General features: G+C 43.4%; 1 protein-coding gene across 1 annotated transcript; it reads left to right on the forward strand.

The window, feature by feature from the left end:
• Positions 1-1,765: 1,765 nt before the first annotated feature.
• Positions 1,766-17,074, forward strand: CLDN11 (claudin 11). Its single transcript, XM_047875612.1, has 3 exons — positions 1,766-2,212; positions 5,943-6,107; positions 15,792-17,074. Exons 1-3 carry the CDS (start codon positions 1,987-1,989, stop codon positions 16,022-16,024), a joined length of 624 nt encoding a protein of 207 aa, XP_047731568.1. The 5' UTR covers positions 1,766-1,986; the 3' UTR covers positions 16,025-17,074.
• Positions 17,075-22,788: the final 5,714 nt, after the last annotated feature.

Here is a 22,788-nt window from a genome sequence, read left to right on the forward strand (position 1 = left end):
TAAAAAAAAAAAAAAAAAAAAAAAAAAAAAGGTTATGAAGGAAACATCTGAAAACATCCAGGTCAATAGATCCTGGTGATGAAATGTCCCAAACACATGGCTCCTTCAAAAAAGGGACATATTCCTACAGCAGTTTCTACAAACCAAACCTGTATGAATGCAGAGAGAACGTAGGAGTGAAAAGCAAGAGTTCTGAATCGTTATTCAGGTTTACTGAGCGCTTTGTACCAGATATTGTTTTAAGCTCTATATGTATATTAAGTCATGTAACAATCAAGAAACCTACGAAGTAGGCTCTATTTTCATCCCCATCTTACAAATAAGAAAACTGAGGCCCAGAGAGATGAAGCAACTTGGTCCCAAGCTAGTTAGTGGTGGAGCCAGGATTTGAAGTCAGGCAGCCCCAGATGCGTTGTTCACCACCACCGAGCTCTCCCCAGTGATTGTTGTGGGCTCTTGTCCTTGACACTGTCATCTATTTGTGGAGCCTTTTCTGTTTGTGCACTTGGATTCTTTGGGGTTTCCTCAAGCCTAGTCTTCCCTAGGAGATCTGGTGATTTGCCCTGACACCCAGAATAGATATGGGAAGGCCTAGTAGCTGTGATTCATGATCCATATCTTAGATTGAGTAGGAAGTTTTGTGTTTGCTGAAATCCTCCTCATCTTTAAATCTCATGGTTGTTGATAGAGGGATATAATAAGATAAGCCAAAGGTATCAAAGGGAATTGAAATTGTTTAATGTAAATATAGTCCAAGGAGGACTTCTCTACTTGATAAAAAAGTGCATATAATGGGTCTCATTTGAATGCAAAGAGAGAAGGCAGCTTAATGATGATGATGGTAGTAAGCATTTGTAGGGCACTCACTTTAGGCTACCCAGAGTTCTCACTGGAGTACAGATACTAACTTAGCCTCAGCCAGAGCAGTCAGCCTAGCTTTCAATGTGTCAAAACACGGAGTTTGAGCCCTTCAAGAATTTTCAGAAAGTGATTATCAGGAGAGGTTCCCAGGAAGGGTTAAGAGGCCCACGTACTCTCTTCCCACCTGGCTGTGTGACATTGGGCAATTGAACCTCTCGTGCTATTTCTTCATACGTATTATGCGTAAACAATGGTTCCTACCACAGACGGCTGTTATGAGAATTAAATAATACATAAATATAAACACGTGCATATAGTACATGACAGTACAATTGGAAAAATTTGAGTTGCTATTGCTGTTGTCACCATTAATATGGCCATGTCCACCTCTGATGATTTTCAAGCACAAGAAAGGATCATTTTCTTTCCACTAGTAACTGTGGTATGCCGGATGCTTCTCCTCTGTTCCTCAGGGCAATTCGCAGCTCCTCCGTTGTTACCCTCTTGGGCGGTGGAAGAACTGTCCCAGCTCTCAGCTGGGAAGAAAGAGCGGGTGGGGAGAATGAGGAGGGAGGGAGCGAAGCGGAGACCCAGAGACAGAGGTGACAGAGGGGCAGCAAGAAGAGAAATAATTTGCAGCGAAACAGAACTGGAGACTGACGCGGGCCCTCTCATCGCTCTCCACTTCTTGGACCTGCAACGGATTATTTTACTTTCTAACCTGGACCCGCCACGCCGGGCTGGACGCAGAGGCCACATCGCCCCCTCTCTGACCCTGCTCCTCCTCCCCACCCCCCAACTCCGGGCCCCGCCCCGCGATTGGCTGGCTCCACCCGGGCCGTCGCCGATTGGCGCTCGCCGGCCGGGTCTAAGGGGTTTAAAGAGGGGGGCGGGGGCCCACTGCCCAGCCGCGCCGCTGTCCCCGCCGCCGTGCACCAGTCGCGCCGTCGGAGCTGGGCTCGCGGCCTCTCTTTGCCTGCCGCTGCTTCCAGCGTCGCACGTCCGCCCGTCGCCGGTCAGCGGCTCTCGAGGGCGCGCGCGAGAGGACCGCGGCAGGTGCCGTCCAGTCCCAGGCGCAGGCACAGCTGGTGAGGGGCGAGGCCCGCAGACGCCAAGGTGGCTACCATGGTGGCCACGTGCCTGCAGGTAGTGGGCTTCGTCACGAGCTTCGTGGGTTGGATCGGCATCATCGTCACCACGTCCACCAACGACTGGGTGGTGACCTGCGGCTACACCATCCCCACCTGCCGCAAGCTGGACGAACTGGGCTCCAAGGGGCTGTGGGCAGACTGCGTCATGGCCACGGGGCTGTACCACTGCAAGCCCCTGGTGGACATCCTCATCCTGCCGGGTAAGGACCCCACCTCTCGAACGGCTGCTCCTAGCCCTTATCGTCGGGGCAGACCCGGGATGGGCGCATTAGATGGCGTTCACAGGAACGTTTCAAGGCCTTGAAGACCTTAGCGCACATTTTGATACCTTCAGTCTCACCTTGTAGAGAGATTAGGCAGTCCTGAATTTAGCCTCTCTCAGCCTCAGTTTTCTTATCCGGAATTTGGGATGATAGTGGTAGCCACTGGCCGAGTCACCCTGAGAAGTTAATAAACTGAGACGCAGACACCTAGTTGGAACTCTGTCCATGTTAACGACTGACGGTCACCCACCTGCCTCAGGCTCCCACCGTCAGTGGTTCAGAAGTACTGTACTTCCCTCCACCCCCCCCCCCCCCCCCCCCCGGGGGCCTCTTCCCTCGGGCGTTAGACTCCACCCGCAGTGGCGAGGAGGAGAGAAACCCTAGCATTCCAGCGATCCCAACAGGAGTAGGCCGAGTTACCCGGTCTTTCGTCTTTGTGAGACTGGCCACAAGTCCCGGACCTCCTAGCTCTGCCAGGTCGGTTCCCGTAGGTCCGGGGGGGCCTGTGTTACTCCCCCCACCCCTTGCCCCCGCAGTGGGGGCGTCGGTCCGCGGGCCTGCGGGGATTCCCCTCCCTGCCTCTGCACCTCTCATGTCCACTAGGGAAGAGCTGTCGTCCCCAGGGGGGCCCACTCACCTGGCGAGAAGGCGCGCCACCATCGGTCGCTCGCTCCCCTCCAGCTGCGGGAGACAAGGGAAGAATTATCTAGCCTCCCAACTCCTTCGCCATCCGGGGTCGGGTTCGGAGGGGGTGGTGGGCATTGAGAAATTCTGGGCAACAGTTTCAATTCAGATGTAAACCTCGAGCCAGTGGGTGGTTGGGTGATTGGCGAGGTCGTGGGCTCCCCTTAAGGATTGCCTTCTGTCCCCGCTAGTCTTTGAGGATGGTGCCCATTTAAAGGCCTATCCTTAACCAGCGGGGCAACTTGGTCTCAAGACCAGTTTGGGAGCCTTTGGCTTTGTGCCATCTCCTGGGTGAGCCTTTAGCTCCCTAGAGACTCTGCTCCCCCTTTAAACCTACCCCAAAGTGCCTCCTATTTCCCAGTCCTTGTGGTTGGAATCAATCCCCCCTTCCTCCTTGCTGCCCTGGTATTTGACTCTTGTTTCCATCAGGGCACATTTTGACATTTTTGTTCATCGTGAATCAAGTTTTCCTACACATTTTGAATTCCTCAAAGATAAAGATGGCTTCCTACTCTCTTTCCATCCTCCCCTGCATCAGGAAATCTGGGGAACAGGGCTGGTGCACACAATGTACTTTCTTCTTTTCCATTTTGAACTTTCAGAATGACAGAGATGGGGGGAACCCAGATCTTCACTTACCTTCACTTAATGGTGGCCTTGGTAGACCTGGGTCAGACTCTGGGATCCAGTGCTCATAACCTGGGTAATTTAGGACAATTCACTAATGTCTGTGAATCCCAAATGTCTTCCTTTAAAAAGTAAAAGCAAACCAACCACCTATCTTACAGAGTTGTTTTGGGGATTAGATATGAGAAATGTAAACCTCCTTTGATGTAGAGTAGTCTTCATAAATTGTAGCTATAATTTTTTTTCAAAAAGCTGGGCATGGTATTTGTAGGAATCTGATTGAAGCATAAAATCACTCTTTCCTTCCTTCCCCTGAAATTAAGTTTACTGAGCACTCAGAGCCAAGTGGTTTATTTTCGGAGAACAGACCATGTTCCATCCTACAGATGGAGTACATTTTAGGGAGGGCCTAATCCTTCCTGCTGTCCCCCTCTCTCACACCTGGGTGGGGACAGGAACAGAGCTCAGTGTCCATCTTTTGTTTTTTTAGACATGGCCTTGGCATCTAGCACATGGATAGCCTGCACTATGAATTTCAGAACCTCAGTTGCTAGTTGACCGTCTCCGTTGCGTTCACCGTGCTCTCCTATAAGCTTCAGGGGCATAGGACTTCCGTCAGAGATCCTGTTTCAGAATCCTGTGGCTCCTCTTTGGGGGGGGTCTTCAAGTCAATAAAGTCAATAGTTGAGTGTTTACCCTTAATTTTGAAGAAGCCGAGGTGGGTAATGACTGGAAGAGTACCCTTGTGGAGTCTGAATTCTGGTAAAATAGCTAGGTCTTGCTAAGAGACAGTGTTGCAGTTGCGTCTTGGTATGAGAGTTGTGTGGAGTGTGTGGAGGCAGAAATCAGGGCTCATTTTTGGCTTTGCCTTTAACTCTACCCACCCTCCCACCCGCAGCCACTAGCTTAATTTCCTCTGAGTGAAAAAGGAAGAGTAATAAGTACAACCCCCTCCTTTATTTTTGGAGAAGGGAGAGTGTTTTAATGAGAAACAATACATTGAAGTCTGCCATATTCTGCTAGTATCTTGTCAGATTTATTTTACATAAATTTGCACATATTGTAATGTGTTTCTTAATGAAATTGTTACCTGGCTTTTTATTTGACAGCATAACGTTCAGTTGGGTTTGCTCCACTCTTATCATTCAACTTCTTTTTTTTTTTTAATTTTTAATGTTTCTTTTTATTTGGAGAGAGAGAGGGAGGGGGAGAGAGAGAGAGAGAGAGAGAGAACATGAGTGGGGGAGGGGTAGAGAGAGAGGGAGACACAGAATCCAAAGCAGGCTCCAGGCACTGAGCTGTCAGCGTAGAGCCTGATGGGGGGCTCGAACTCTTGAACTGCAAGATCATGACCTGACCTGAAATCGGACGCTTAACCGACTGAGCTATCCAGGTTCCCCTATCATTCAACTTCTTATTCCTTAATTCATAATTGTATGTTTATGTCATCTGCTGGGGGCACTGTGTTAACTCCATGAAGACCAAAGCAGGAGTCTGCCCTCTAGGAATCTTTGGGGCCAGAGAGATGCCTTTAGAGCAGATACCAGACCGTTGTGGAAGCATGCCCAGGAGACTGTGGGTGAGGCAGGAGATGGAGTCTGACCATCAGTCAATAGGGGTCAGGATTCATGAGCACAGCAGTCTCTGGGGAGATGTCAAGAGAGGAAGCCTGAGTCTTAGTTTAGTTAGGGCCACACGCTATATACAACGTGAATTAAAAGCACATGGTTAGGACAAAATCGCCGAATATACTTAGTATAAAATGATTGCACTGACACAGAGTAATAACACTGGTAATAATAGCTAATCTTTTTGGAATACTTAGTATGCACTAGGCACTGTTCTAAGCACTGTATGAATTAACTAATTTAATCTTAGTTGAATTCTTTTAGAGAGATATAGGTACTATTATTATATTTTTACTTTATAGATGCGGAGAGGGTCAAGACATAACAGTTCAGTAACTTGCCCAAGGTCACACAGGTAGAGTGTATCAGCAGCAGGCTGGAGTCCACATAGACCCTCACAGAAGGCCTCTTGGAAGATTTGAGTTTTAATCTGAATTTTTCATAAGGTGATGCAACAGTGTAGATGGACTCTTGGCCTCTTCATCCTGAAGGCTTAGACAAGTGGTCTAGCCTAGAGCATCCAGTATCTCCAGCCTCCAACCTCCCTTTCGTGTCATGGAGTCACTTTAAAAACTGAACATGTGAAGTGATCTTAGATAACATTTACCACATTCTAAGTCCTGGAATGGGACGAGAGGAAGGCAGATGGTGCTGAATTCCCTTGAGCCAGGGTTCAGGGGTCAGGGAGACCCACGGTCTAACCCCTCTGTGTGCTCTCTTGTGTCCAGGCTATGTGCAGGCTTGCCGAGCCCTGATGATCGCAGCTTCAGTCCTGGGTCTGCCGGCCATTCTCCTGCTGCTGACGGTTCTCCCCTGCATCCGAATGGGCCATGAGCCTGGTGTGGCCAAGTACAGGCGAGCCCAGCTGGCTGGCGTTATGCTCATTCTGCTAGGTAAGACAGCTTTCTATATAGCACCCCAACTCCGAGTGAGTCTGATGAATCTCAGATCCTGCTGCTGCTTCATTGAGTTCAAGAGCATGTAAAAGGAAGCCAAGTGAATCCACCCAGGAAAAGATCCTCACAACGTGTATCCCTTTATGTTTCCTGCGTCGTTTATGCAGACGGATGAGTAATGTCTGTGGGGGTCACTAGGCATGAAAATAAATTTAAGCCCAAAAGGCAAAAAGGATTTTGAGGGTATACTTAAGAGAGAGACCAAGCGACAAAAGAGTAACTCAGTGGAATCTTTTCTTTGGGAATACCTTTGCCCGGATCCCATAGCAGGTCAACTGAGTCAGAATTACCTGGCATCAGACCAAGCAAGGATATTTTTGGAAAGCTTCCAGGTGATTCTTACTTGTAGCCACGATCGAAAACTTCAGTTAACCTATAAGGAAAGAGTAGAGAAAGGAGGGCAAGGGAAAAGCAAGATGTTGAGGGTGGTAGATCACTAGTGATGATTCAGTCTTTTATACAGTAAAGATTCATTGGGCATCTGCGGAGTGCCAGGCATCACGGTTGGCACTGGGGACCCTGGGGAAGAAGGTAGTCTCTGCTTGGAGTGCACTTGGATATTTTTATGGAGTGTGGCGTGTGCTCATCTAAAGAAGGTACACAGATTGTGCACACACATAGGAAGGAACCTAAGCAAGACTGGAGGAGTTTCCCAGAGCAGAGGATCCCAGTGATGAGAGTTGAAGAGAAGGTGGTGAGATCCTAGATTGTGGGGAGTGGAGGGTGGGGAGGGGGGACAGCCCAGGCCAAGGAAATGGCACGTGCCCATTCCATTTTCCTTGTTGTGCTTGCCCACAGAGGGCTTGATTTAACAACCTAGGGAGGATCCTTCTAGCTCTGCTCTCTTGAGTGACTTCGTTTCTCTCTACTTTTTTCTTGAGTGCTAATTCCATCAGCACATTCTAAATCCTAATAGAAGACATGAATTTTAAGAACAGCAGCTCTTGTTGCAGAGGGCACTGATACATCGGTGAGCAGCAACTGGTCTGCATATGGGTTATACACGAAGTCAGGTATTCCTGAGACAAGGAATTCCCATCCCCAAACTGGTATCAGACCATGTGCTTAAAGGTAAGGGTCAGGGTTCTATGCGGGTCAATGCCACTTAGTAATGGTCACACACAGTGATATTGGTGAGGTAAGGGGACATGAGAGGTAGGGATGCAATTTCCCAAGATTGCAAAGGGATGGAGGTTTTCAGGGGCTTGTGAAGCCACAGAGAATTCAGAGGAGGGGCTTGTACACACAAGTGTGTGTGTGTGTGTGTGTGTGTGTGTGTGTGTGTGTGGAGGGGGGAGGGGTGGGTAACAGGAGCAAAAAGGCCAGAGGGCCACTGTCATTTCCAGAGAAGAATCTGGGCATGGACATTTTGGGTCCAGCCACAAAGAATTTGTATTGGAGTGCCCCATGGAACACACAATCAGTATCATGTGACTCATCTAACTCACAAGGTCCTCTTTACAGTGCTTTTTGGAAGTTAGATCTTTACATTCGAATTCTCTTTCCAACAGTTAGACCAAAACTCTACAGGTAAATTGGTTTGTGGAATCCAGGTGGAAACCCTTGTCATCTTAGGCAGGCAGCATGATTGCTTTCCGCATATTCTTAGAGAAGTCCCACAGGGCTCTATCTCTGAGGGTGCCAGAGCCAAAAGGTGGGCCTATTGTATTAGGTGTTCATTTTTAGAAATTCTGGCCTTCCATCTGAGAGTCACCGAATATCCACTAAGATATTTTTGGCTGTGAAATTCCCCAGGGCTTTCAGATAATGCAGGAATGTGGAGTTTTCAAGAAGGAGGTACTGAAAACAAACAGATAAACAAACAAACTCAGCCTTGTTGGAAAATAAAGATATAAAAGCAAGTACATACAGACAAATTGGTATTTAAATAAACTCTAAAACCAACTGAATCGTCCAGCTGAATAGCAAGGGTTATTAAAAAACCAAAGGCAACCAGTTGTTTGAAACTTCCTAGCTCAATTAAAGCTTTTCTTTACATTTTTCAAGTGGTTTGGTTGGTGTATGTGGACAGAATCACAGAGAGGAGCGTGAGGTGGGGTGGGGAGTGGTGTGGGTCCCTCAGTCCCTGACTCCTGTCTGAGTGAAAAGATGGAGGGGCATTGAGTGATCTGGCCCTCTCAGAGCGGCTGTACCTTTCCAGCCACTCGCTATTAGTTTGGGGTGAGGACACCTCCCTGTGCCCTCTTGTAGCATTTAATTTCCAGTGTTACCTGCTGCCTCTCTCACGGCTCCTGTCGGAGTTATTTCTCAGTGTGTGGCCATTTGCCTTCAGGTTGGATGTTGTTTTGACAGGAACAAGCTAGCTCTGGAAATGTAATGCTCATTGTCTCAGCTGTGGCACCGGCTGGTCTCCTCTGGGTCTTCTTTGGAGCCCGGTGCCTCGGTTCCCCTGTTGGCAGTGGGTGGGAGGAGCTAGAGTGAGTGAAGGCTCCCTTTGTGTTGCTCTGGATTGGCTTCTGATGCTCTGCTCTCCCCGGAGAAGCCAGTGCTGGGCTCCTGCTGGATCCTAGAGGTCACCAGTGGTGCTCCCGCTGAGGTGTGGTCACTGACCAAAGGGGACTAGGCAGCACCGGGGTTTTGGGGCCTGGGAACTGGAAACAATACCAAAGCTAATCTTGGTATGGAAACTGTAAGGACTATTAATTAAAATCAGTTCTTCCTGACCCTGAAAATTTTTATTTTTCCAAAAGCTTAAAAAAATTATATGTCTGTTGTACAATAGCTTTATCTTCTCAACTGTCTTAAGTTTGTGAGGATTCAGCCCTGCTTTGGGGGAAGGCATGGGAGCCAGATGTAGCAGGCTCCTTAGATCTAGGATGGATCCAGGCGAACATAGTCTGTAGTTTTCTTTTCTTTTTTCTTTTTAATGTTTATTTATTTATTTTTATTTATTTATTTTTTTTTTTAAATTTTTTTTTTGACGTTTATTTATTTTTGGGACAGAGAGAGACAGAGCATGAACGGGGGAAGGGCAGAGAGAGAGGGAGACACAGAATCAGAAACAGGCTCCAGGCTCTGAGCCATCAGCCCAGAGCCCGACGCGGGGCTCGAACTCACAGACCGCAAGATCGTGACCTGGCTGAAGTCGGACGCTTAACCGACTGCGCCACCCAGGCGCCCCTAATGTTTATTTATTTTTGAGAGAGAGAGAGAGAGCATGAGTGGGGAAGGAGCAGAGAGAGACAGAGACAGAATCTGAAGCAGGCTCCAGGCTCCGAGCTGTCAGCACAGAGCCTGATGTGGGGCTAGGACTCATGAACCATGAGATCATGACCTGAGCCGAAGTTGGTAGCTTAACCGACTGAGCCACCCAGGCGACCCTAGTCTGCAGCTTTTCAAGAGCCCCTGCCAAGGCAGGAAGTGCCTATGCCCTGAGCTGCTTTATCTCATCACTGGGAGCCAGACCAGTGGTACTGAATCTCCAGTCTACCACTTTCCAGCTGTGTGAACTGGGGCAGTTACTTAATGTCTCTGAGCTTTTCTATGAAATGAGACCATAATGCTTTCATCTGAGATTGGTAAGAATAGTGAAAGGAGGTATGCAAGTTATTTAGCCTGGCGTCTGGCACATAATAAGTGCTCAACAAATGGTTGTTATTATAATTGCTGTTGTTGGTTAGAGGAAATAGAGACCTAAGCCAGAGGGAAGTGGGTATTCTTTTGTTGATGTCTCATTTCTGTGGGGGTAATCTCCACACATGGCACTGGTCAAGAGAGACAGTGAGCTGTTCCTGGAAACACTAGGTTGGTTGCATCCTGGTCTAATGGAAACATTTCCATTGTTTACTTTGTAGAAACTGGAGTGTAGGGATCAATAAATAGTTGGAGTTTTTTTGCTTATTCCATTATAGGAAGCCATGTTAAGCTACCCAACTGAAAATGCTCAAGCTTAGTTCTGATTTGGTCTCATTCTCACCTCATTGTAACTTAGAAAGTCCTTGATTTGAGTGTTTCTTGGGGAGATGAGGTAGGGAATGGACAGAAAGAAAGTGTATATTCCTCCCTAAGTGGGACCCTCTCAACTTCTCTCCTTTTTAAAAATATGGCCCCAAGAATCCTATTTGTATTGGAAAAAAGTTGTTTTAACTTGAAACTTACAGGTTAATAATGGAATTGCCGTAAAATAAAAGGCATGTGCAAATGTGGGACAGGTTAAGTTTGTCTGGCACACAGAATCAGATGTCCTAGGAAAGGTCTCCCTTGGATGTGTAGTAAACAGTGATGCTCTTAATCCCGGGGTCTTAAGCAAGTAGATGGAAAAAGTCTTCCTCTAAAGTCATTAGCTTTCTACAAACAAGTCCGTAATGTCAGTCAGATTTTATGTGGGTAGTGGGAAGGCTGCGGTATCTTTAGTACGGTTGTGGCTTAAAATGAACTTACTGGTAAAATTGGAGGAGTTAACTGGTTTATGAGGTCTCTCCTATCTCTAAATTCTGTGATTAAAAAAATATTAAATAACCACGAGACTGGCTTTTAAAAAAGGTTATGGGAAAAAAAAAGATAATGATGTGTGAAATAGAAAAATAAAGGAAAAAATGTTGAAAGCAGGCCAGGAAAAATAATATAGTCAAACATTCCTTTGACTTGATTGTTTTAAATATTAAATCTTCATAAAAGCCATTGTATAAGAGGAGTATGTCTTTTGGCAACTATGTTTTCTTATGTCAAAATTTAGAGAATGACAAATGCTAAAAATAAAAAGTAAAATTTTTCTAGAGTCAAATTATAGGGAAACAACAAATAAATATGACTCCAGCCAATAGCTCATTAGAAATCTCATTACTTGTTGCCTTAAGTTAACTGGCACAAAGCTAAAGTTTGTTGCTATTTAGATCATATGTTATAATAGCATCAGTTGTAGAAGGCAGCATTCTTTGCATTGTAAAACGTTTAAAAGGAGAAAGTTTAAGAAATAGTTTTTATTGTGGAAAATTTCATACATACACAGAAGAAGAAAAAATAGTATAATGAACCCCCATGAGCCCAAACTCATTCTCAGTCACAGCCAATCTGCTTCATCCATGTACTTCTTTTCTTCTAGTCCCCAGATTTTTTTTTTTTTTGAAGCAAATCTCAGATATAATGTCAAGGAAGAATTTTTCCAGTATTACTTATATCATTCAGAGTAATTTATGTGATTTTAATGGAAATATTGCTTGGTGCTAGAAATAATGCTCTTAAAAGTACTATCAGTTCTTAGTTCTGAAAGTGACAAAGCCTGAAAACAGAGATGTTCATTGGAGGAAGGAAGAAATGAATCTGGTGCCCTTCTGCCTTTTTGGGCCCCCTTGTCAGTCTTTCCCTCTGTCTCTAAATTGTTACCTTCAAAGTCAAACACACATGTACTAATATTATTTAATTTCACATTTATTTAACTCCGTATATTACTGTGTGTCATTTAATCCCTAAAGAAATTAAAAGCTGTGTTTACGTTTCATTGCTCTAAAATTGCTTTTCCAACTATTTTCTGTGTTTGGCTCTATCGAGATCATTGTTAACTTTTAATAAGGCTGTATTCTGTCAACTAAAGAACACATTGTATTACATTATTTGAAACTTACCAAAAGAGGCAAACAATTTATTCTATAAAGAGCAGGAGTTCTACTGGTGAGAGGACCAAGTCTGGATGAATCTATAATCTACACAGTGAAGCTTTCTTCTCCCCTGCTCTCCTTCTCCTCCACTTCCCCCTCCTCCTCCTTTTTTTTTTTTAATTTTTATTTTAGCTAAGTACGTCCCCAATTTTTACTTTCTGCTCCCTCCCAAGTGACTTATTCCTGCCCCCCTTGTACAGTTAACTATTGCATCTTTTGAAGGTAGAAGAGGAGAAACAGATTGAAAAATCTGAGTGTTAAAATTCTTCTATTAGAGACTTACTTTAAAAATACATTTTGATGACATGAAAAGAAAAGCAATGAAAATTCTCTTTATCTTTCCTCACTTTTCTTTACCTTATGGGAAACTGTGACTTTTTTAGAAAAGCATTTTCTTTTCTAAAAAGAATTGGGAGAGCCATTATAAACTCTGTGTGTGTGTGTGTGTGTCTGTGTGTGTGTGCACACTTGCACACAAACAGAAATAAATCCAGCAGGCCTTCTGTGTCATTAAGACAGCCCCAAATTATTGCCAGTTTTAAATATTTTACATCTTTTGGTTAAGTAATGATTTGACTTGCATTTTAACTTTACTGCTGAAAACATTCCCCTTTCCCTTCAAATGATGCTGAAATTGAGTAAATTCTCCTTTTTTAGTTTCTAAACATTCTTCATTCTGAGTTCAGTTGAAGGTCACTGTTTGTATTGAACCTCTCATTTCCCTTCGTGTTGTGTGGCGGCCTGTCATCTTTCGGTGGTTTTGATGTGGTTCGTCTCTGAGAGCCACAGGAATCCGACCCAGAGTTCATTTATCTGCTAGGAAATAAAGACCCCGCTAGCACTGGTCTGCCTTGTTTTGCATGGATTATAAAAGGAGGAAATTTTTAATGAGGTAAATCATGAGTTTGTAACTTTAAGTGTGTTAAAGTCACATTAAGGTTTTATGATTTTGGAAGTCAGTTTTGATGTGTTTAAAGTGGAAAGTAGACTTGAAATGAGACCACCTCTCATCCACTCACCCACCCATTCAGTCCTTATAGGCTCATTATTTAAATGTTTAGACATGTTCCTGATTTTTCCTTTTTCTAGTGAATTACACTGGAATAAAATCTAACAAAATCCCTAAAGCAATCAAAATCAAGACTGATGGTTATTTTTGGAATATTGAGCCTGATTTCTTTCCCCGTGTGAAGATACTCTTATTATTTTGCTTAAGAAAGGTGGAAGAACTAAATGAAATTAGAGGCAATTTCTTATCTTATTCTATAAAATCTATATCAACTCTGTATTGGAGTTAGGTTTACGTGAAATGTGGGGAATACTTGTGAGTGTGTGTGTGTGTGTGTGTGTGTTTTATGTATAAATATGAAATAATTGAAAAATATTATACCTAATTTGAACCATAAGCTGTTTTCAAACCAGTTGTTTGGCAATCAAATATTTTTTTTCCTATGGAATTCATCTTTTCACTCTCCACCTTCTCCCTCTAATCAAGCTTGGGTGTTTGGAAGCACTTGCTAGGGTGCTGTTTTGCTCAAGCAGAGAGTGCCCCCTTTGGGGGTCTAGGGGTGTGTAGCTAGGTTATATGTTGACACGAAGAACCAAGGGCAGTTCTCTCTGGCTGAAATGCTCTAGAAGAGTTTCTGTTTCTTGTCCTGACAGAGAAGAAGACTTCTCTTTTTCTCTGTGCCTTGCTGAGGACAGTAGCCAAGCTGTTCTCCGTGAGTGCCACACTTGGAATGTGCGGCTGGAGGAGGAGAGAAAAAGACTCCCCCACCCCCACCCCCACCAGGTGTTTGAGGTCCTGAGCTGGAAAGGGAAGCTACAATTAACACCGGTCTTCTTTTTTAATCTAATTTAATTTAATTTAATTTAATTTAATTTAATAAGTTTATCTATTTATTTTGAAAGAGAGCATGAGTGGGGGAGGAGAGGAGAGCGTAGGAGACAGAGAATCCTAAGCAGGTCAATGCTGTCAACACAGAGCCCAATGCGAAGCTCCATCTCACAAGCTGTGAGATCATGACCTGAGCCAAAATCAAGAGTTGGATGCTCAACCAACTGAGCCACCCAGGAGTCCCAGCACTGGTCATTTTGAGAACATTTTATTCACAGAAGGAAAATACATATTCTCATGGTGTCTCATACAAACATTACAGAAGCTGGCATGATTGATTTTACTCTTTCAAGAAAAAAATGAAGACATTAATATACAGACAGATTTTGGCTTCTTAGATGATCTATAACAACTCCTTAAATATGTGAATAGTGCACAATTAATGGAGTGAATTTAGGCTGTTAGAAAGTCAATTTGAGCAATCAAAGCCCCCAAATTAACTTTCTTCCTTCTGACTTCCACTTGGGATCTATGTATTTTTATGATAGGAATCACATCTATTTATGTGTATCTATACCCAGCTTGGGGGAGTGAAGTTATGTTACAAGTTACACAAATGCAGTGAGCTAGTTTAAGAGATCTTTCAAAATGGGTAAGGCTTCAATCTTTAGTTCAGTTTAGAACTAATGTACGAGGCTGTTAGAATTGAGTGCTTATGTGTACAGAGAAATTATATTTCTTCTATTTGGGCCTAGAGGTAAGTCAGGAAGTCACTCAGTGTGAGTAGAAATCAAAAATGCTTGCTGAGTTGAAAGTAACAAGGATACTGCAGGCAGCAAACATTGCAGTGCCCTGCCTTGAATTTATTGAAAACTTTATGGCTTATGATTGGAAACCTCTTTGTTACTGTTTTCTTGATCTGCCGACTTTAATGTATCCTCCCAATTTAAAGCTTCAACTAAAATTTCTGTCCTGCTTGTAGTTATGAGAAATCAGATGATACCAAAGGAGGTTATGGAGTTACTTTGTCTAGAGTTGTGCTGTTCAACACATGAGCCACCAGCCACATATGACTATTTAACTTTTAATTAATTAAAATTCAAAACTCTGTTTTTTGATCTCACTGGCCTCATGAAAAACGTTTAAAAGCCCATGTAGCTAGTGAGTGCCATATTTAGCAGTGCTGGTGTAGAGGTTTAAATTTATTTTTTTTTTAAACTTTCTTATGGGCTCCTGCCTGCCTAGTTTAGCTGCTTTGCTTAGGAGGAGAAGAACTAAATGATATAGAAGCTATTTCTTAGTTTATTCTTTCAAATCTACACCAAGTCTGAAACGTTGGTTGGTGGAAGACCATAAAATTCTACCATTGCGACCCATCACAAATTCCAACACCATAAAATCCTCGGATGGGTAAATTCTTTTACCTTGAGTGCTGTTTATGGTATGTTGAGATTTTGTGATTGCGAACAGCATCACACAAACTCAAACTCTTAGCTGATATTCCACTGGTGTCTAACAACATTCATCACAGCAAGAGAATTCACATGGCTTCTTCAGGTCTTTGTAATGTGAATTGACCAAATTGAAAAAATAGAGTGGATAAATGGAATGGGCACCGCTGTGTTTCTCATTTCGGAATACCTCAGGCGATGCAGTCATTCAGCTAGTAGACGCCGAGCACATACTATGGGCCTCATAGTGGGTTAAATACTGACTTTACAAACATAAGTAGGACATGGCCACTGCCGTCAAGGAACCCAGAACTTGGAATGGGAAATAGACATGTAAAGAGATAATTATAATACAATTAGGTAAGCATAATAAAAGAATCATAAGTATAGATATACGAAGTAAAGATACATAAGTAAATACAAGTACATATTTTTCGGCCTCAATGATTTATTTCTGGGCTTTTACACTGGAGTTCTTTCATCTCTGCCACCAGTTGAAAAAATAAGCATCTAGCAGTTTGACACAGCTTTCGATCGGTTGATTCTATAGATGCAAACTTGTAGGTTCAGGTTGCCACGGGAGCAGAGCTGTGCGTATCAAGCGTTCTGGAGTTAGTTGGAGGCCAGAAGAGTGTGCATGTGGAGTGAAGGGAAGCCTGTCTGCTGCTCGGGGTGTGTGATGGGTGTGCCCAGTCATAGCCCTCTCATGTCTCCCCAGCTCTCTGTGCCATGGTTGCCACCATCTGGTTTCCTGTGTGCGCCCACCGCGAGACCACCATCGTGAGCTTTGGCTACTCCCTGTATGCAGGCTGGATCGGTGCTGTCCTGTGCCTCGTGGGTGGCTGTGTCATCGTCTGCTGCGCTGGAGATGCCCAGGCGTTTGGTGAAAACCGTTTCTACTACTCTTCGGGCTCCAGCTCCCCAACCCATGCCAAGAGTGCCCACGTATAAGAGGGCTGCTAGCCTGCCCACGGAGGTGCTGCAGATACTGGGGCCACGGCCCTCGGTTTGCTTGCCACAGGCGGGGGAAGCCCACTCCGCTGCCAGGCTCCAACGCCAAAGGTCCAGAAAAGCATCCTGTCTGGCATTTTTTAGTCTTAACACCCTGCTCCCCATTTATTGCCTTAAAAGAAATCTTTAGCTCAGAAAATGCCCACACACTTCTCTCATGGTTTTGCCCATTATTAGCTCTTTTCTTGGGCATTAACTTTATTGTTCACCAGGATATATACATATATGTATGTGTATATGTATATGTATATGTATTTTCCTCTCTCTGTTTAAATTTTAAATATCTTGCAAACATTGCTGAGTTGGGTGTGGGGAGAGAAATAAAAGACACTTTTCAAACCGTTACAGATGACAATGGGAGCTTCATAAAGATGCCTCTCTGTTCGCTCCCTCCTCTTCAGCTCCAAGGTCATTTAGTTATAAGCGATAGAAAAAAATAGAACTGGGGACATGGGGTGGGGAGGGAGGGGACTGTGGAACTTTCCTCTATGGGAAACTTTCCCTTTTGTAAGTCGAGGGCAAGGGGTGGGGATATTTTTTAGTTTGTGATTTTACATTTATCTGTACATACTTTTTCAAGATTGATCATTTTTATAACCATGGTTTTCCTGAAATTCTCAATTCATCAGTATGAAGGAAATGAACCGAATAGACTTTAATTATATGACAAATAACAGTACAAGTGAATATAACTGTGACTGACATTCCACAAAACGTTTTTGGTTTCCAGGTTTGTACGATGTAGTTTTTAATCCTACACTTGCATGTGCTTCAAATTAACACATTTTTAAAGCTTTTCCCCCATTCTCTATTTTCATTTTGTTAGCCATCTTGAAGTGATATTGTTTAACATAAATTGTGCTGTTGGATTTGGCTTTACGGGTGTAAACACTGATAGTGTATCAGTATCTGAGACCCCAAACTCTCCAAACATTGATGGTGCATTTTGTTCTTTAAGTGAAATCTGTGCAATAAAATAACAGACTGTCTGCAAAAGTGGCCTTTAATATTCTCTTATTTTCAAAAAATTTTCAAAAATGTCATTAATCTCTACTAATAATTTATAGGAACCTGGTCAGTGACTCAAGAACAAGTTATTCTGCCCGGCCCCGAATAATTAAGATGTTCTGTATTATTTACTGTATCATGGTGGTCATGTGTGGTCATAAAAAATGCAACCTAGGTGCTCTGTTAGATTTCTTTAGTGGAATGATGTTATAGCATCTTTAAGTCATATATAAATGGTCAACAATTAGAAACCAAGTTCCAAGCATTACACAGTTAAACTCTTTATCTACTTTGAACACTGAGTGAAGAAATTGGCTAGGTATAAAAGGAAGTATAAACCACACACAGTATAGGGTATTTTGGTAATAGTATCTAAAATGCATTTTTTTTCAAAATTGTTTTGAAAATTTGGAAATTTTGGACAAAGACAGATGCATTGAGTTGATTTTTATTTGTTTTTTATTCCAGAAACTGTGTCAGGTTATGAATCTGTTATAAAACACACAGATTACAATCTATTTTGGCAGTATTTTTCCAAAAATACTAATTTCATTAGCTGATAATATAATAGACAGACATTTCCTCTTTGGAAATATCCATTTGGGCTAGTCATTTTGGTAGATATCTGTGTATATTAGGAGATTATAACTATTTCTAAATTACTTGTGCAGAAGAGACAGTCTTCCTGTTGACCAAAATATTTGCTTAGTTATGATGCAGCTTTTGTAAGGACATAAGTTGTGTAATTGTGTTGGAGGGCTCTCTTTAACTAATAAAACTTGTCAGGTGTAATGACTGTAAGCACTAACAGAGCAAAAGGCATCCAGGGGGTGGGGACAAGACAAGTAAGACCCCCACATACCCTCTCCTTAGCACTGCTGGCTTGAATTCAAGGTGTTTCAACTGATAAATCTATGCTCTTAAAGACTGATTTCCTCACTCAGCCACCTCCTTCGTTGACATTGCTGCTTGCTTTCTCACATGAGGGGTCATGCTACATGAGCCCACTTTTCCCTGCAGTGGGAGAACAGACACCCTAAATCTCTCCTAGCTGATCGTTGCCTATCTAGTTAGGAAATCCCACTTAGAAATTTTATTTATTTATTATTATTTTTTAAGTGTTTATTTATTTTTGAGAGAGAGTGGGAGACAGAGCATGATCAGGGGAGGGGCAGAGAGAGAGGGAGACACAGAATCTGAAGCAGGTTCCAGGCTCTGAGCTGTCAGCACAGGGCCTGGCATGGGGCTCAAACACTTAAACCTTGAGATCATGACCTGAGCCGAAATGGGACGCTTAACCGACTGAGCCACTCAGGTGCCCAGGAAACCCCATTTTGTATGTCATAATTACAGGGTTGGGTTTTATTATCAGTGCTAGGGAGGAAGAGGAGGGTAACTGTTCCTCCAGAACAGTAGTGTCCAATAGAAATACAATATAGCCACATATGTGATTTAAAATTTTCTAAAAGTCACATTAAAAAGCTGAAAATAGGGGCGCCTGGGTAGCGCAGTCGGTTAAGCGTCCGACTTCAGCCAGGTCACGATCTCGCAGTCCGTGAGTCCGAGCCCCGCGTCAGGCTCTGGGCTGATGGCTCAGAGCCTGGAGCCTGTTTCCGATTCTGTGTCTCCCTCTCTCTCTGCCCCGCCCCCGTTCATGCTCTGTCTCTCTCTGTCCCAAAAATAAATAAAAAACGTTGAAAAAAAAAAGCTGAAAATAAACAAGTGAAATTAATTTTAATTTATTCTATTTAATCTGACATATCTAAAATATTATCATTTCAATATGTAATCAATTAATGGGATATTTTATGCCCTTTTGTATTGTTTTTGGGTTCCAATGTATATTTTACACTTATAACATGTCTCTGTTTATACTAATCACACCTTTTTAAAAACACTTTTTTGTATTTATTCATTTTTGAGAGACAGTGACAGACTCTGAGTGGGGGAGGGGCAGAGAGAGAGGGAGACACAGAATCTGAAGCAGGCTCCAGGCTCCGAGCTGTCAGCACAGAGCCCAATGCGGGGCTCAAACTCAAGAGCCTCTAGATCATGACCTGAGCCGAAGTCGGACGCTCAACCGACTGAGTCACTCAGGCGCCCCTGTACTAGTCACACCTTAAGTGCTCAATGGCCACATGGGCTATTGGCTATTGGATTGGACAGCACAGCTCTACAACTACAGGTTCTGCTTCCGTAATCATCCAGTGGAATTCAGACTTGATGATTTTGTCTCATTAGAGCCCCATTGGAACTTGGCAATACAGTGACAGCAATTGTTAGCCAGGGGAAAACAATGACCCCCCCGCCCCAATCACAGGTAAAATAGCAGACCCAAAGTGCTCTACCTGAACAACTGGGAAAAGGGAATTCATGCTCTTGGGACCTCTTTGTGTCAGGAACTTCAGACTTTTAATCCTCCCCACAGTCCCCGGTGTATAGAGAGGAAAATGAGAGAGTTTAGGTTATTTGTCAAGGTCAGATAGCCACTATACAGGAGAAAAATGGGGTTTAAATCCATCTAATTTTAAAGTCCTTGTACTCTCATATATGAATCGCTGCTAGGAAGTCAGGTAAAATGCAGATTCGTTCACCTCACCCCCAGAGGCCACTCAGTAGTTTTGGGCCCGTACCCAGGAATCTGCATTTTCATTGTGCACCCCGGTGATTTTGATGAGATGGTCCCCATGCCACACTTTGAGGAACAGTGAAGGGAGGGGCCTCTTTCTCATGTCTTCTGTGTGCAGCTAACCACGTCCCATCCCTCTCTGAGGGCGAGATGACTTTGAGACGTAACATCCAGCTTTCCCTCCTTTGGCCTTTTCGAAAGAGACCCCACGCAGGGGATCTTTGGTTTGAAATGAACCAGTTGTGTTCATGCTTTCCACGAATTTGACAGCAACCAAATTAGAGAAAGAATGTTTCAAGGAAATCTCTGAATCTGGGGATGCTAGTTAGAACAACAGCAACAAAGAGGAGAAGATTATGTAGCTAAAGAATACAAGATACATATTTGTGCTGAAGTGGTGGTTTGGAATAACAATAGAACAAGGTTTGGTTGTGTCTTGCCCTGTGTGTGTGTGGTTTTTTTAAATTTCAAATCTGCCTGTCAGTGTTTCTCTATACAATGTACACAATGTGAACTGCAACATCTTAAATGTTTGGCAGGACATTCATGCTCATGACATCACATGCTGGGAGGACAGGGAGGCCACTGTAGGGCTGGCCCTAGGGAGAGGCAGCATCAGTGCTGCCATTGAGATGTCCCCACAAAAGAGTGTGTGACGGCCAGATGTGCAGCTTAATGGAGACTGAACCAGAATTGTGGGTGGAACATTGGCACATGCTGCTTAATGGCTTGAATAGCAGCTCTTGAGGAATCTATATTTCTCTACCTCACGCGGAGTCTCAGAGCTCAGGCTTTGTGGCCCTGTGGCCGGGGGAGGGGACGGAGATGGAGGGACTTGTCACTGTTCCATGCCCCATTGTTGAAATGAAAAATGTGGAAATGTTAAGCCATTTCTAGAGGATTTTGGATTTTGGAGGTAAGAATTGCTTACACTGTACATCAGAATGACCTTCCAAATAGTAAAGGGCACCCAGTTGTCACAGCCTGGGGCTTTCTTTATTTAAAACTGTTATTTCTAGGGGCACTTGGGTGGCTTAGTTGGTTAAGTGTCTGACTCTTGATCTCAGCTCAGGTTTTGAACTCAGGGTCTTGATTTCAGGGTTGTGAGTTCAAGTCCTGTGTTGGGCTCCATACTGGGTGAGAAGCCTATTTAAAACAACAACAAGGACAACAACACTTACTTCTCCTATGTTGAGTTATATACAGCTTTGCTTTTCAAAGTATAATGTGCATACAGATCATGGAGTTGTGGGGGGCATTCTGCATTTCTAACAAGCTCTCAGGAGATGCTGATGCTGTTGGTATAGATTCACACTTGGAGTAATATGTACTCATTAAAGAAAATTTGAACACTGTAGAAAACTGAAATAAAATAAAAAAATTACCCATCATTTCATCACTAGAGCAACTACTTTTGTAAAACAAAAACTTCTAATATACTATACACGTAGTTTGTAATCTACGTAAAAAAAACCTTAATGTGTAGAGCACATTTTCTTTTATCATTAGGTGTTTTTCTAAAACAAAAATTTTAATATTTCCATAATCTCCCATTGTTTGGATGTACCATAAGTTACGCAAGGAGCTCCTAAGAATATCTTGGTTACCTTACTTCCTTTCTAATTTCTTCTAAGTAATTTTGCCATCAATATCCTCACAAGTAAGTCTTGCCCATACACATGATGATCCCTTTAACGTAAATTCCTAGAAAGGAGTTGCTGGATCACATATTCCAGACGGTGTTTTAAGAACAGTTTATTTTTTTGATAAGGGTGTGCTTAGCTTCCCCCAATAGGATCGGGTGTATCAATGTAGTATGCTGTTTTTCACATTTTTAAATTTTTAATTTTTTTATTGGGGAGAGAAGAGCAGAGGGAGAGAGAGAGAGAATTTTTAATCAGGCTCCATGCTCAGCACAGAGCCCGACTCGGGGCTTGATTCCATGACCCTGGGATCGTGACCTGAGCCAAAACCAAGAGTCATACACTGAACCAACTGAGCCACCCAGGTGCCCCTAATATGCTGTTTGTTTTTTTTTTTTAATTATTTGAAATCTTTAAAATTTCGGTTGTGTTGATAGGGAATTATATAAAAACAATACTTGTAATAAATAGTCAATGGAAATTTCCAGAAGTATTCACAATAGGAGAAAATGTGTGGAGAGGGGAGGTGGGGGTCTGGAGTTCAGCCTGCTCTACATTACAATTCTGCTTCAGTTGACTCTGGTCTATAGGGGATCCAAACATGAGCATTTATCTCCAGGAGACCTTGTGCTGGGAACACTCTGATCCCAATAGCCCTGGTTAGGAGTGGGAAGCTCTGCGAGCATTGCCAGCTGAATCATTCTTTATTTTATTTGCCCCTCCCCCCAATAATTTATTAAACTTGAGATAAAAACGAAGTATGGTAAAAACGAGTCACTTGCCCTTGCCTCAAACCTTCTAAATGTTAATCCTGTGCATATGGTGGAAAGAGAATTTACCTGGCTTCTCTTGCTGACTGCTTTTGTTTCTGTTTCAACAAAGGGTCAGAAAAAAAATACGCATAAAGGAGTGCTTCTAGAGGCATGAAAAGGCCCAGGACTGTTGGGGATGAGGGCAGCCAGGGACCTTTGGGTGTTTCCCTTGGTCCTGCTTTGGTTCCCATGAGCAGAACAGAACCTTCTCAGCATCCAGTCAGGAGACCTCACTCGTGCATTCCAGCCCACAGGCTGACCTGGGGGTACTGCTCTTCCCTTCGATTCTAGGCTATGGCAAACCCTTCCTCCTCCACCTTGGCCTTCCCTGAGCCAGAACACAGTTCCTATGTGCCTCTGTTGTAGACTGTCTAAGCAAGGATCTCAAACCATTCCATTCATTATTTCTAAAGCATGGCACAGAGGTCACCAACATAAGATTTATTCAGTGAATGCAGATTTGTGGGTTCTGCCCAGACTTATGGAGATGGTATCTGGATGGAGCCTGGGAATCTGCATTTTAAATGACTCCTCAGGTGATTCTGACACACCCCAAAGTTTGAGAACCATTGAAAAAGTTTCAGTGCATGTAGGTACTGGAAGAGAACATTA

The sequence above is a fragment of the Prionailurus viverrinus genome, chromosome C2, assembly GCF_022837055.1.
Source record: "Prionailurus viverrinus isolate Anna chromosome C2, UM_Priviv_1.0, whole genome shotgun sequence".
In the NCBI taxonomy this organism is placed as follows: Eukaryota; Metazoa; Chordata; class Mammalia; order Carnivora; family Felidae; genus Prionailurus; species Prionailurus viverrinus.

Bases quoted from the DNA above. Each gene is read 5' to 3' on its own strand.
- CLDN11 (XM_047875612.1), top strand. From the start codon at position 1,987: ATGGTGGCCACGTGCCTGCAGGTAGTGGGCTTCGTCACGAGCTTCGTG. The intron at 2,213-5,942 runs GTAAGGACCCCA...TCTTGTGTCCAG, and splicing joins GGACATCCTCATCCTGCCGG to GCTATGTGCAGGCTTGCCGA. The intron at 6,108-15,791 runs GTAAGACAGCTT...ATGTCTCCCCAG, and splicing joins CGTTATGCTCATTCTGCTAG to CTCTCTGTGCCATGGTTGCC.